The 16,520-nt window shown below is 42.9% G+C and overlaps 1 protein-coding gene across 2 annotated transcripts in view; it reads right to left on the bottom strand.

The window, feature by feature from the left end:
- SAP25 (Sin3A associated protein 25) overlaps positions 1-16,520 on the bottom strand; it is a 1,501,590-nt gene that overhangs the window by 889,461 nt on the left and 595,609 nt on the right. For both annotated transcript variants that reach the window (XM_044077299.1, XM_044077298.1), the window contains one exon: positions 7,525-7,613. In XM_044077299.1, coding sequence (XP_043933234.1) covers positions 7,525-7,613 — 89 coding nt within the window. The remainder of the gene's footprint in view (positions 1-7,524; positions 7,614-16,520) is intronic.

The raw sequence follows: 16,520 nt of genomic DNA, 5'->3' as shown, positions 1-16,520 counted from the left end.
TCTTCTGCCATTTTAAGCATTTGATGTTGTGGCATGGGAGCAGGTGCATGCGCTTTGGTCATTGCTTTTCTAGCTGTAGCACGTACTCTTGGCCTTAGAAACTCGGTAGTTTTAGACAGAACTGAAGATGTGAAAGAAGTCGTTGGTTTGTGTTGAACATCAGTAGTGCAAAGAACTTCCTCAGAAGCCGGTGCCTGCTCAGTGGCTCCAGACCCATCTAAGGTAGAGACATCCGCAGGTTCCATAGTTGAAGAAGAGTCTCACAGCATACCGGACTCTGAATGGGTCACAGTAGAGGCCTGTGAATCCAGTAAAGCAGGCATCAGGGGCTGCGAAAGCACCTCACTGAGTACAGGCGAACTGGCGACTAGCTTTACAGAAACGTCGTCGGCAGCTTTGGACCTGTGCGGTCTGTCTCTGACTTTATCCTTATGTTTTATCAGAATATCGGTAGTCAGATGGCTTACCGAAGCCATTTGGAATACGGAGACCAGGAACAAAAGTATTTAGTGACAATAAGGGCCCGACGAATATTTCGGGCATTGAACAAGGCACAAAACCGACAGCGAAGTACTTTGTGGTCTGGGCCTAAACAGGTGACGCAGTAAGAATGGAAATCTCGGTGTGGTATTTGCTTTCTACAGGCAAGACAACTGTTAACTTTTTCTGACATCGGTTAGAGCAAGAAAAAGGGATCCCCAACAGGGTACTTAGCTTTAGAAGACTTCAGGATGATTCAATTGGTAAACAGAAACTCAGGTAGCGGCCGACTGGCACTTGTGCGAACTGCTTCTGCTTTGGGCTCTTCGGCAAGAAAGACTGATGTAATGGTGTCGGCTGCCTGTTTTTATACCTCTGACGACCTGATGTCAGTCCTGGAGCGACAGCATCTGACACAGAAATACTAAGCTTTTGGTATTCGGGCTGACTGAGGGCTACCGGCAGGCAGATAACCCAAGTGTGATGACTGCAACAATGAAACACAAAGAACATCCTGGTGGAAAGACAGGCTTGTCTCCCAGAGGCTGCCCAGTCTCTGGAATAGACTTCCCATAACGTCAAACAGTGTACCTTGCTGACCCTCTTCAAGCGCAACCTTGATGAGTGGATGGGAAACCACAAATTTGTACCAGGGGTTCCACCTGTGTTCCTCATTGACAGGGGCAACAGGTGCTGACCGAGGTTTCTTTTTGGGGTAAACTCTTGGCTAGGCTTGTAAGGGCCTCATGGGCCATTAGCCTATTAACCTCCTGTGATCCTCTGATCCTGTAATCCTATGGTAGAGGTGGTCTCACCAATCCTGACTTCTATGGTCCTATCTGTGAGCAAGTTGGCAATCCAGTGAGTTGTGTAGGGATCTATGCCTATTTCTGAGAGTTTGTCAACAATACCCAAGAGGGGTATCGTATCAAATGCCTTGGCCAGGTCAAGGTAGGCGGTATGCATCATTTCCCCCTCATTCATAGCCATGGTGACATCTTGAGGAAGTCTACCACGCTAAGTAGGTAAGACCTTCCCTTAATGCCAAAATTGGGATGGGTCCAGTGTCTGTAGGCTGTCAATGCCCTTGATGACCCATTTCCATGATAATTCCTTCCATGGCTTTGTATAGTAGACTTTTCAGACCTATGTGTCTGTAGTTCCTGGGGGTCAGTTTATTGTCCATCCTTATGAAGAGGGATGACAGTTGCAGCCCTCTATTCAACTGGCATGTAACCTGTTTTGAAATTGTAGTTGGAGTGCCAGATGTGGTCCTGCTAGGTCATGTTTTAAGCTACTTAGGAGGCAACTGGGGATATTCTTGGGGCCTATTGTAGCACTGCTTTTGGTGTTGGAGAGTGCCACCAGGACTTGCTCCCTGTTGACAGTTGGGGAGATATGTTAGCTAGAAGGGATTTCACGGGTGTGTCTGTGTGTGTGTGTGTGTGTGTGGGGGGGGGCAGTGTGAAATTCAAACATCTACTGTTACAGGTAAGTAGTACTTCTGTAACTGGACCATATTCATCAATCACACTGACTCAGTGGCTTATGGTGAGATTCCCAAAGCTTATCTTACCTGGGAGAAGGAGGAAGAATAAGGATCCAGGGGCCCCTGGAAAATGGACCTCACAAAGCTTACTATGGAACTTGAGAAGGAATCCAGTTTGTGGTGCTCTGTACAGGTATAAACAGAGAACTCCAGAATCCAATCTCTGTCCTTGGAAATAATCACAGCACCTGATACTGAAACAGCGTGACAATTTGTACTGTTGAAATTTTATTCCAAAAACAAGGTAAGTGGTTTTGTCCTATTACATGGTGGACTTCTTTGAGGTCACCAAAGCAATGGATGAGGGCAAAATCATTCACACTGCTTACCTTGACCTGACCATGGCATTTGACACAATACCCCATGCGGGCATTGTTGACAAATTCAAGAGGTTCAATACAAACCCGTATGTCACCCGGTGGATAGCCAACTGGCTAGCAGACAGCACCCAGGAAGTTAGAATTGGGGAGTCCACCTTTACAAAGAGGCCAGTTACAAGTGCAGTCTCTCAGGGATCAGTTCTTGGACCGCTCCTTTTTGGAATTTACTTCTCAGACATTAAGGCCAATGTCAGTGGTCACTGACTAAATTTGCAGATAGTTGCAAATTAGAAGCCGTCACTGAATCTCACACTGACACAAATGTTCTCCAGGAGGGGCTGACACAGACAAACAACTGGTGTCAGAGCCATGGACTAAAACTAAATGCCAAGAATATTGTTCTAGGCCCTTGCTTGTTTAGATTGTATCTTTCAGACCTAACTTTTTCATCTGAGGTGTTCTGCACTCTACATGCAGACAACCTGAAATTGGGTAAACTGATTACATGTGTTACAGATAAAGCATGTCTGGAAAACAACTTGAATAAATTGACCATTTGGGCACAGGAGAATAATATGCTGATAAATACTTCAAAAACTAAGCATATGAGGTTTGGTAGCCATAAACTGAAAGGTGAACATTTAATACAGCACACAGTGATTGAAACTGTAGACTCATTTAAGGACCTGGGTATATGGGTAGATTCAACTATGATTTTTTTCTAATCATATCAACAAATTGGTTAATGATAGTTATAAAACTATAGGTTATATAAAAACATTTATAAAATCTAGGAAATCAAAAATAATGAAGTCATTGTTTGTTAGTTATACTAGACCCAGACTTGAGTATGGAATAACAATATGGAAACCCTATAAAAAAACAAGCATGAGTAAACTGGAAAGAGCACAACGGAAATATACCAAGGGTGTCCATGGATGTGAAAATTTAAGTTATTATGAAAGACTAAAATATCTGAACTTGTACAGTGTCTCTTACAGATATCTAAGAGGATATCTTGTTCAGGTATATAGAGCATTTAGTGACAACTACCTCTGGGAATGTTTGGGGTTAACAAAAAGTACTAGAGAATTATCAATCTATGTAGAAGATTTTATAGGAATGAGAAGTGTACTAAGTGGTTCTCTGACAGAGTAGCTGATGTATGGAACAGACTACCAAATTACATTAAAGCAAGTACTAGTTTAGATAATTTTAAGAACAGCCTGATATAGATAATTTTAAGAACAGCCTGATCCTTATTATGGGAACAAGTGTTTTGTTATACTGGCAAGCTAGAAGGGCATTAATGCCTGGGCTTGAAATATTTGCATGTATGTATGTAAAAAAATGGATAATAGTATCCTTTGGGAAGCCATCCATCCCTGGTAACCATCATATTGACATTACATCCCTTAGAACTTGACCCAGTAGTCAGGGACTTAAGGACACACACAGATAGTAATCTAGACTTTGATCATCGCAAGTCTACAGTGGTGAGGAAATCATTCTATGTTGTGCAACTTACAAACAAAGGTATGGCATCTAAGTCCAAGGAAGTCATTGTTCCACTGTATTCGGCATTCATCAGACCTATCATTGAGTACAATACCCCCTTTGGTATGCACCTAACCAGGCAAATCCAACAACTGGAATGTCCACAGAGGCTCCTCACTAAAATAATACGTAAGTAAGTAATATGTCTTATGCAGACCACCTCAAGGCCCTATCCCTGTATTCTGTCTCCTACATGCTTTTGAGGGGAGATCTATACCTGGCACACAGGGCACTGTCGGACCCCTCCCTGATGGACCTTCTGCATATCCACAAAACAAACAGTACCAGAATTACCCTTTCTAAAGACTTAAACCTTGTCTGTGATACAAACAGGACCTGCTGGAGTGATATGTATGTATTCCAGAGACTACCCTGTCTATTACTCACTCTAAAGACTTAAACCTTGCCTGTGATATAAACAGGACCTGCTGGAGAGATAGGTATGTATTCCAGAAACTACCCCGTCTATGAAACAGGCTCCCCATCCATGTGAAGCAGAGTTCCTCCCTAACCCAATTCAAGTGCAACTTGGACAATTGGATGGGAAAACAGATATTCATCCCTGGTTTGGCACCTATGTCTCTAATGCAAACGGGTAACCTGTAAAAGGTTCATCTCCCAGGCCCATGCTTACACTTATCAAAGATATCTGGGTCATTAGCCTAGTAAACACCTATGAACATAAAGGACTTTATCAGAACTAAATTAACATTAATTTTATGTTTTGGAACAACTTCAAAGAAATCCTAGTGGAAGTCAGTGGGAAGATTTACCTGAATACAAAGAGTTATGTCAACTGTCATTACAAGTTAACAGGGATCCTGGTTTAAAATAATTAGTTTCTATTACATCAATCTTTAAGCTGAGGTCTGTTAAACGTTAAAGTTTTTATGAACTATGAAGAATTTTATAAACTATGAGGAATTTTATTGTCAATGATGTTTAAAGGTTTATGATGTAATATTTATTGTGCATATATACAGTACATGTTACTGTTTCTTTAAATATTTGGATGAAGTTAATCAGTTTTTGTGGTCCTTTTATTCTTCTTCAGTTAATTAGAGATGTTTTATAAGAGGATGGGTTTGTACTTTAATTATCTTCTTGCCATTTCCCCTTGGTATCCTGACTCTTGTTAGCTGGAACTTTGGTTTGTTCTGCCCTTTGAAGTTAGACACCTTGTTAAGGGAGAATTTGAGAATATGAAACATTCTAGATATTCCAAGCATCAATTTACCTCATTAAATTAATTAAATTCATCCCATTTCATTACATTAAATTAATCTCATTGCTTGAGAAAATCTGTGTAGCAATAGGTCCAAGCACAAACACAGAACTTGGAGCATTCAAAATTTCATGTTTTAAATCCTGAGAAAAAATTCTGGTTATGCAACCACGCATATCTTCTCAATAGAAGTGGCTGCAATTCTAGGAATAGTGTCCTCACATTCCAAGACACTGCTCAAATGTGAGTGACATTAGAAACAATAACCCTTCTGTTCAGCAGGCAAAGTCATCTAAACTGTAAGCACATTGCAAAATACATTTCCACATGAAGCCCTAATAATTGAAAATAATTGAAAATTCTATTGAAAAAATTACTAGACTAAGCCAGCTTTTACCCCGAGATTCTAACTACTTGCCAGAATGGTGTACTGTTAGAAGAAGCCAATGCTCACTCGCTTCTTAGGAGTTGGAAGCTAGAGAAACATCAGCTGGGTCAGCTGACAAAAGAGTACAAAGAGCTGAAAGATCAGATTACACCTTGTACTAACTCAATGCCTTTTTAGAATTGGATCTTTGGCTAAAGAAGTTTTACATGACGTTCTATAGTCATTTTCTAAGGCTGGAAACAGACTGGAAACAGAGGAGTAACAACCAAAACATTTGGAATCTCATCCTCAGTAAGATCATAAACTCTCTGAGAATCTCTGGCATCCAGTCAAATACATCTCTAAATCTAGCTGACATCTGAAAGGGGAACACTTGCTTGGGTTTTTGAACCTGTTCACCATCTGAAGAATCAGACTGGACAGAGTGTTCACTACTGCCTGTATCTGAATCCCCCCAATATCTATAGTGCTAGATGGATCCCTAGAAAAGGGAGCCCCTTAGTCATTCTGAACAGGATCACACACTCCGAGATTAGCTGACTGTAAAACACACTTAGCGCAGGAAAGCACATCAACCCTATACTTGACAATAACCTGACTGTCATTTGATGAAGTTTCTATTTCTTCCTACTATGAACTTACTATGATCTTTTTTTTTCTAGCCCACGGGAGAGGACATACAGAAACAAAGAAGCCACAAAGTCTTACACTATGTGCTGAAACACCTTCTATGCACTCCAGCAGAACACATTAAACATTGCACAGAAAAGGTACATGGTTTAATTGGTGGATCAGCCCAAGTCAATTTAGTAGCCCTTGCGGAGACTTGTCAGATGGGGGGGTACCTCCCTAACAGAGAGAATAACAGAGGAATAGGTGGTCCTTCCACAAGCCTCTTCATCACAAGGGGGTGAAGCAAGGCAGCATAATATAAATGTTGTAATGTCTGCAGTATGACAACTCTACAATCATCTTTCACCTCATGAGGAACAAAGGAGCCAAATGATCATTGGAAACTCACTGTCAGCAGGGAGTGGAGAGAAAAAATACATGTTGGTACTGGGGTAAAATAAAACAATAAAAAGGTTTGCATTAATAGAGGAATACAAGGGACAGAAACTACAGTTGGGTGACAGGGACGATGCTGATGACAAGTACATAATTTGTGCAGTGACCGTCTGTTTTTCATAAAGCATTATCTCCCCTGCATCAATGTGACTGGTAGATCTGCCACTGAACTGAGTGTGGGTGGACAGGTATCAATGGAAAATACCAGCTGATTCATCCTAGGGGAGGGAGTGGTGGCTCTAGTCAGCTAGCTGCCTCCAGCAAGTGGCGCCTGCAAGGAAACAAAATGCAGCTACACGCTGGAATATGGCCGCAGCTCTATCAAGCCAGTGACCACAGCTGTCAGTGTGTGTGGGGTGAAAGCTTGCACCTGTAAGGGGAAAGCACTGTAAGGTCCTGTGGTACTGCAGGTGCCAATGTAAGCCCCTAGATGTATGCCTAGGGACTTAGAAAAACACTCTCCCCCACTACCAGCAGTGGCAGGTGCAAATGTCGTTTACTAGATATGTGCTTAGGGGCTTAGAAAAACACCCCTGTGCCCACTACAAGCACTGGGAGGTGCAAATGAGGCCATAAATTATCTCCAATGCTGCCTGAATGATAACCTACTTCAGCCAACTCCCATTACTATGCTGGTGGCTACCTAATTGCAATGGAAAAATGGATTCAAGACTGAAAGTGGGGCTGATGACTTGCAGGGACAGAGAGGAAAACCATCTAGAAACAGAGAAGTCCAACCCCCCCCCCCCCAGACACTTTTTTTTTTTTTTTTTTGACATGCTGTACATTAGCCTAAAAATGACAAGTCTTGTCATACTGTATGCCACTAGTCTGCTGGGCCTATATGTTCATCCAATCAACAAATGAAAAAAGCACAAGTTTACCTTTATAAGTCTCAAAATAATGCGATATCCACAATGTGGGCTACTCTACCTACCTGAAGAAGCCGCTCTGATGTCAAATATTCTGTGTCAGAGCTGCACGCCGCATGTGTATAACTGGGTCCCCAGTCCCTGTCCTCCAAATCTGATTAAACAAAGAGCAAAATATTTAGGACATTGTTGGTTTCATCTTAACTCTCATTTCTATCAACATATTCTCCCATCAAAGTCCACCATACAAAACACAGAAATACAGACTATGGTGATGGACCATTTCACATCTGGTTTATCCACTACTCTACTCACAAGATAAGCTGTCAATGCATGCAGTTAATTTCACTTCAGTGCATTAATAAAATGAAGCATTCTTAATCCTGTCACATATCGTAATAAATTGCATCACTATTTCTAAACCCAACATCTTCTGGCAAAGGTAGGTTCAAGCATCCACAACCCTTCTTCTTAAAAAAAAATATACAACCCCCCTACACTCATATTTATTTATTAACCAGGATCGAGGGGCAGTTTTCAGCCCTGACCTGGGTCAAGAAGTAGCAACCAGCTGCTGACAGTACACAAGATATGTACATCACCTCTAACGTCTGTCCTCTACTTTTAAATTCCACTCTGCTAATCTTGCACATTTTTCTCTGAAATACAGTGATCCTCCTAGACTATAAAGACTTATTTTCTTATGATTAAAGTTCATTGGTGATGTGAAGAAATATAATTATTATGTACACATATGTAGAGAGGGAGACCACAGGGAAACTATGAGTAAGAAAGCTGCTGGTTGAAAATCTTACAACTAGAACTCGCAGATAAAAGAAGTCCAGGGCTAAAAGAAGTTGTTAGTATAAATTAGATTTAAAAAGCAAGACGATTAAAATAAATGGGTTAATAATAAATTTAAATAGTTACAGTTTGTTGGAAGGATGCATCACTTTACTGTTAAGTTAATGTGGATTTTATAGGAATCTGGTGCTCGGTTGTTCTATAATGCAAAGGCCTATTTATCAGATAAATTTACTTAATACAATTATCTCAAGAAGTCCAGTGTAATGTTGAGAATGAAAGCACTTATCGCAATGTTGTGCGTAAAGAAGTAAAGAGAGTGTCCGTATTAATTCTTTGCTGGAGTCTGCTGCTATTTTTTATTTTATTAGTTCATTTAGCAGCTTGATGGCTACTGGCTTATATATATATATATATATATATATATATATATATATATGTATGTATTTGTGAATGTGACAGGGAAGGCCATAATGGAATGAAACTAGGGTGGGCCTATATGCAAGCAAAATAAAGTTATGTACTTAAAATAACATTCCATCTGTGTCCATTTTCATTCTTTAACTGATGGGTTTGGATCTGATCCTCAGATCCAAATCGGACGTTACTAAAGCTCAGGGTAACCAAAAAGCTCTTGAGCTTCTCCCTTATCCAAAATGCACCAACCCTAAGTTACCTCAGATCTCAATGCCACTTTGCGTAAAAAACATGGCTCAGCCTAGCTCTCGAGCTTTTAGAGATAAGTGAAAGTTTTTCTCCATTTAAATCTCCTAAAACCTAATATTTTCTTATATTATAGTATCCTTTCTTACTTTTCTTAACCCTTAACCTTATACAAGTACATAGTTCTTAAATTACCATAGTTCTTAATTTCCCATTTTCCCCTTTCCCTTTTCCGTCATCTGGCCTTCAGTAATTATAATTCTGTTCTTAACCTCTCTATACTTTCTGTTTTTTACCACTGTTGGTAAAATTCTTTTTCCTATCTTTCAGAACCAAAATGCAGCCAAACACAAACAACTTAAACTCTAGGCGTTCAGAACTGCTGCAAAACGCCAAATGATGCTAATACACTTGTGGCAATTCCCTGTATGAACGAATAAAACAGCTGATAATTCCAGAATAAGGAAACTTTTATTGCACAAACCAGATTAAGCGCTTTCACCCACTAACAACGTAGGCTTCATCAGAATTGGCGTTTTGCAGCAGTTCTGAACGCCTAGAGTTTAAGTTTTTCCTATCTTTGCTTTATAGATAGAAAAAAAGTCTGGCTTGCTTAATCTTGCTGTTGTTGTTGTTAGTATAATGGCAGAAAAAGTCCATCTGGGTTTAAGTGTGTCAAATGTGGGCACAAGCTACTGCTGTCAGACACCCACACAATATGTGTTTATTGCTGGGGACCACAGCACTTACAAGAGGATTGTTCCATCTGTCATAACTTTAATCCTAGGATGCTTGTAGAGAGGAAAAATAAACTCCTATTAAAACGATTGTTACCTTCCTTGTCTGGAGAAGTGATATCTAGTGCTCAATCCCCTAAACAAAAAAAAAAAAAAAAAGATTTATGTCTTCATCTCAGAGGTCTTCTACAGCAGATATCTCGGTTTCAGAGCTGACTAGAAAGGCCCCAAAGTGCTTCTCCATTAGATCCGAGGAAGAAAAATCAGATGGATCCCACTATCTTGGTTCTGACTAAAAAGCAATCAGATCAGATTACCTCAAGTCCTGTAGTTCTCCCCAGGACCAGATACTCACCTTCCATTGACCCAGTACCTTCTAGGGTGCCTTCACCCTTTTTGGAATGACACTGGTCCGAGTCAACATCTCTTTCCTTGAGTCATTCATGATGCGGAAGTTCATCTCGGCACAGATTCAGATGGGTGTCTTGCTGGTTCCTACCCCCTTAGGTCAGGAGGCCCATCCATCAACTACACCCCCGTTTCAACTTCCTCCTCCTCCTCTGATCCCTTTGGTTGTTTCAGAGTCCCTGGATCTGAGCATCCCAAGTCCGTCTGCCTCAGATGTGAAGCTTACTCTGAGTGCTTTGGTTCAGATTTCTTAGGATCTGGATGACTCTTGGAGCTGAAGATTCCTTGTCGGATCCAAGGTGTTGGATTCAACTCCGAAGTTGTCTGAGCCATCTCTGCCCCTCAGAGCCCTGGCATGGGATAGCTCGGCTCTAGCTTCCTCCTCGGGGAGATTACCTTTAGAGCGGGAGAGAACAGCGGTCCAGAAGCTTGCCTTCTCTGCACTGGGGTCTTCTCTCTCTCTCCAGGGTGACCAGCTTTCGAGGTGGTGAAGAGGGTATTCCCTGCTCTGACACGACAGACAGGTCTAACCCTCTCAGATCCTCAACCGTCTACCCTGGTCTCTCTGTGCTTAGAGCCTTACCACAGGGACAGTCAGTCCGAGATCTCCTGGCTTCCCAGCAAGATATTACAATTTCTTCAGATACCTACCAAAACACCCCACTGAGGAGGTCCCTAGGAAGTATTAGTGCAAGAGAAAAAAAGCATTTGGACTCTCCACAAGAGTCAGTCATGGAGAATATGGATTTCCATGAAGGTAAAGAGTTCCCATGATCACCTACAGAAGACGTCTCATCTGGAGACATCCTTGAGATACTAAAACAGAGATGTGGTTGGACCCTCAGTACCCCTTCATCTGAGGAGTTGGTATTCTTGGAGGCTTTCAGTACTGGCCCGTCTACCTCCTGGGTTACTCTGCCTGCCGATGAGCTCATTCATTTTGTCTCTAGGCAGGCGTGGAAGGAACCTGATACAGTTAAACCCATACCTAGAAGACCGGACATAATTCTGGCACCACCTTCAGGGAAAGAGTTTTTGGCTAAAGGAGTGCCAGTTGATACCATGGTCATGCCTGCGGCCACCAAAAAGGAACTTGCTGAACAGAGTTCCACTGTTCATCCACCTAACAGGGAGTCTAGGGCGATGGATACATTTAGGAAGCGTGTCTATGCTTCAGCCACCATCGCTGTAAGGTTGCTGTATTATTTGGCACATTTTACTAGGTTACAGAAGGATTTGATCAAGAAACTTTAAAATATCCTCTCAGGATCTGTTTCTGCAGAGATCCAAGCATCCATATCTCGTCAGTTGGCTACACTGCAATCTAGTTTGAATTCATCCATGATGCTTATTTTGCATGCAGTCAAATGAACCTCAAGGGCAGCACGTTCAGGCATTTCCATCAGGAGACATGCCTGGATGTGCTTATGTGGTTTTGTGGAGTCCTTCAAGTCTTCATTCATCAATGTTCCCTTTGACTGCACTTCCTTGTTCAGCCCCACAGTGAAAGAAACTTTATCCAGGTTTGAGAAGGATGGAAAGACCCTGTCTGCAGTGGGCATACGTTTTTTGACCCCAGAGATCATCTTCAAGAAATCATCGAGGTGGTCAAAAGATGTGGTTCAGGAAATCCCAGGTCCTTTCTAGGACACACGTGGAAGAGGTTCCCCCTGGGGCATAGGGGAGAATTCTAATAGTAGACGCCACCCCAAGTCAGAGGAGGCCCACAAAACCAGAGGTCCAGAGAGTCTTTCTTGGACAGCCCCTATCAGTGCTCTTGAAAGAAAGCCCGATTGCCCACCTCTAGAGGCAATCAGGGGTCGATTATCCCAGCACCAGAGAGCCTGGCTAGACATAAAGAATAGTTGTGTAAGATATTACCATAACCATAGATGTCCTTCTCTTCCATGTTGCAGTATTTCAAACCCTTGGGTTATCCTCTACTGCTACCTGAACATCTGGCCAGTATACAAAAGCTTCTAGTCATGGTACGTTGGACGTCTGCTGTTGGCCAAGCGAATATGGGTCATAAAAGTGACATCTGCATGTACCACTCCTCAGAACTGGGTGCCCCAGTCAGACCCCAGTCCCAGGGTAACTGTATGAATCCAGTACCATCCAAGAAGAGACAGTTTAGTAAAAGAAGGAGGAAGGAAAGGAATACTGCAACATGGAAGAGAAGGACATCTGAGGTTATGGTAACATTTTACACAACTATTCTATGTCCTTCTATTCCCATGTTGCAGTATACCAAACCCTTGGGTGAGTGCTAAAGCTCAAAAGGAATAAGAGGGTAGAGGCTTGGAACTACTCTCTAGAAGTCCATGGAGATTGCCCTGGTGAATCCCACCCTAGATTTGGAAATATGGTCCAATCCATACTGTTTGGTAAAGGTGTGGACAGCGGTCCATGTAGCTGCCTTTAAAATGGAGGCAGTGTCCAGTCCCTTAAAGAAGGCTCCAGATGAAGCCATGGCTCTAATGGAGTAAGCCTTAATCCTGGATCTTAAGGATTTTCAATGGTATGACTTTCTGAAAGTTAAGAAAGTTCAGTTACAGATTTGCTATTTTGAACTGTTTGGAAGTTTCTAGAAGGCCAGTGCTTGCCTGGGCTAAAGGTAAGTGTCTGTGTTCACCAGTGGGAGTGGTTAACATTGAACAGCCTGCCTGTCCCTGTAGGAGTGGTTACTACCTAGAAGCTGTAGTTTTCTTGGCCATTTTGTGTCAATTCTAAACTCCTTGATCTCTCTCTCTTAAAACCCTACAACTCTCTTTTTGCGCGGTTTTGCGCACCGAGCAGCATTGGGCAGCACAGCCTAAACAGGTTTAAACTATTCCAGGCTCCACAAAGTCTGCTCTTCACTTTTTCCCTTAGAACTGTTCAAACTCTCAAAGTAATCACTCTATTCTCTTTCTAAAGCCCTGCACTTGCTCAGCACTTATAAGGAAACACTAACTAAAGCACTACACCCTCCTTGACTTCTCATAAGTATTAGACTCCCGATTGGTCCTTCCTGATCAAGTGAAAAATCAGTTCCCTTTCCTAATCATCTGATTAGTAAAAAAACAGTTACCTATACTAATCTAGTATGTCCAAGGTTCAGTTTCAAGGCTACTCTCCAGTCCAGTTGGTGAATCTGGAAATTTTGAGGCAATGTTACAATTGCCTTATGTACACAGACAACCCTCTCCTCCTTCCAACAAACTCTAATACATGGGAGAGATGCAGTTACACAGCCAAACTGGAGGCAGAGCTCTCTCAACCCAAGACTGGCACAGTCAGTCAGGAGGAAAAGGTAACCACCCACACCACAAATCCAGTCTCACACAGACCTATTGCATCTGCATAACCAACACATAAACACACAAAAACATACTCGGAGGCTCTAAATAAAAATCTGCCTAAACAGCAAAGACCTCCTAAGCAGATATGCAAGAAACAGCCACCCATCAACAATACCCATGAATCACATATCTCACAAAATCAGTGTGCCTCACAACCACAGCCCGTAAGGCCAAACAACACACCAAATACACTTGTTATAGGGGACTCTATTGTCCGGCACACTGACGTCCCACTCACCAGACTGAACAAGGAGAAGGTCACTGTAAGCTGCCTGTCGGGAGCCAGGATCCGCCACATAATGCAAGCACTCAGGTCACTCCAAAGCAAGTACAAGTATGACTCCATCATTGTCCATGCTGGTGTGAATGACCTGAGACGTACCTCCCTGGACTACATGAAGACAGACAGAGGAGCTCTCTGACCATGTAGCCCAGGCTGGTATGACCCTGACCTTGAGTAGCATCTTGCCCTCACCAAGAATGGTGCCACAGTATAAAGACAAAATGATCAGTTTCAACAACTGGCTAAAGTATTGGTGTCATTCAAAGGGGATCCAGTGTCTGTCAGCCTGGGGTGACATGCTCGACAAGCCACGTTGCTTCGCTAGGGACGGCTTGCACCTGTCACCTTTAGGCTTTCGTACACTGGCTAAGGCTCTTGCCACCCCCATAGTGCCTTTTTTAGGCAAGGCTCAAAGGACAAACCCACCTCCATAGACAACCCAAGGATAAAAAAACTAAAGGTAATGCTACTCAATGCCAGAAGTCTAAACCTCAAGATGCACGCACTCGAGGCTCTCCTCAGTATGGAGAAAATCGATGTCTGTGCAGTAACAGAAACCTGGTTCAAGGCTCCTGAGAGCATCCCAGCATTACCAGGTTATAACTCATACCATGTGTTTCGGCCCCCAAACTTGGACCGAAGCACAAAAGGAGGTGGAGTATCTATATTCATCAAGGATACCTACACCTCCAGGTTAGTGGCACTGCATGAAGCATCGGAAACCATCCATGTGCAACTAACAGCGGGCAAAACTGCCTTTCAGTTTGTAGCCTGCTACAGAACACCCTCCCTATTACAGGAACCCCACTTGGCATTCCTGAGAACACTGGAGAATATGAAGGTCTCTCCAAACACTATGTTATTTAGTGACTTCAACTACCCAAACATTGACTGGGAAAACTACTCAAGCCCAAACAACCTCGCCCAACGGTTCCTTGAATTTATAAACTTCAACGCAATGGAACAACTGGTCACCACTCCCACAAGAGGGAACAACATATTGGACCTGGTCATCACCAACATGGGGACTCTATGTTCCACACTAGAGATAAACCCCTCATTGGTAAAATCAGAACATAAACAAATTTCCCTGGACATCCATATCCCATCCCCACCCCCAGCCAAGGAAATCACTATAAAGTATTTCTCAAAAGCCAACTTTGCACTTCTCACGACTGAGGTAGAATCCTTCAAAGCCCCTGGGCCAGAGGATAATACAGCCCAATCCGCAGAATCCTTTACAAATACATTCTATGAGCACCTGCAGGAATGCATGGATCGTGCTATCCCAAATAAAACCAAAACTCACTCCTCCAAAAACAGGAGACCGGTCTGGTGGATCCCGGCCATAAATAAGCTATACAACAGAAGGAGGAAGCTACTAGATGACAGAGCAAAATCCCAAAAAGGGAAGGCATCTCTGATCAGTATTAGCAAGAAACTTCGATCCCTCATAAAATCATCAAAAGGCCAGTTTATTGCCCTAGACACTAAAGATAATCACAAGGCCTTCTTTAGTTATGTCAGGAACATCGACGGAAACTCCCAGATATGCTCTGAATTGTTGCATAATGGTACAAAATATACCGAACCTACAGACATAGCCAACATCCTGGCAGACAGATTCAGCGCAAACTTCTCCCCCCCTTCCCCCTCAAAGGAGTAAATGCCTATCCCAACTGAATGTAACCTCCCTGACATCACAGATGCACAGGTGAAAGCTGCCCTCTCCAAAGCAAGAAACACAGCATCTATGGGACCGGACGGTGTCCCAGGCTGTGTCTTGCACGAGCTCCAAGAAGAACTGAACCCTCACATTAAGTCACTGTTCAAACTTAGCCTTACTACAGGATATGTACCCAAAGAATGGCGTACAGCTACAGTGGTCCCACTCCACAAAGGTGGTGCCACAACGGACCCCGGAAACTATCGCCCCATAAGCCTGACTAGTCTGGTCTGTAAAGCTATGGAGCGTATTATCATGGAACTCATAAAGACATTGGGAGCCTCCAGACACTGGACCCTACCCAATTTGGCTTTGTTAAGAGCAGATCTTGCCTCTTAAACCTAGCTGATTTCTTTGAAACAGTTACCAAAGCCATAGATGAGGGCAAGGTAGTCCACACAGCCTACCTGGACCTCGCAAAAGCCTTCGACACAATACCCCACTCGGGTATCATAAATAAGCTTACCAGCTTAAATATCAACCCCTACATCACAAGATGGGTTGCAAACTGGCTCAGAGATAGAACCCACATGGTCAGAATCGCAGGTGCCATGTCCGAATCCAAACCAGTTACAAGTGGCGTCCCACAGGGCTCAGTTCTGGGACCTCTCTTGTTCGGTATATACTTCTCTGAGGTTCAGGCTAACACAGGGGGATTATGGCTGACAAAGTTCACAGATGACTGCAAACTGGGGGCCATAATCGAATCTCCAGCTGACACAAGCATCCTCCAAAAGGGTCTCACAGAGATGGATGCTTGGTGCCAGAGCCACGGTCTCAAGCTAAATGCTAAAAAGTGCATAGTCATCCCCTTTGGGAAAAACAAGGTGCCCACAAATTACCACATAGGTGGTAATCCATTAAGTACAGAAGAAGTAATTAGAGATTTGGGGACCAACGTAGATAGTAATCTCTCCTTTGATAATCACATTGCCAAAGTGGTTAGAAAGACCTTCTATATAGCCCACCTTATCACGAAAGGGTTCGCATTTAGATCAAGAGAGGTCACTATGCCCCTCTACTCGTCACTCATCAGGCCCATAATTGAATACAATGCCCCTTTTGGGATGTACCTTACCCTGCAGCAACTGGCGAG

Source organism: Protopterus annectens, chromosome 7.part0 (genome assembly GCF_019279795.1).
Source record: "Protopterus annectens isolate FY-2018-M chromosome 7.part0, PAN1.0, whole genome shotgun sequence".
Lineage (NCBI taxonomy): Eukaryota > Metazoa > Chordata > Ceratodontiformes > Protopteridae > Protopterus > Protopterus annectens.
Note: the sequence above shows the minus strand (reverse complement) of the source record. Positions and strands in the feature narration are given on the sequence as shown.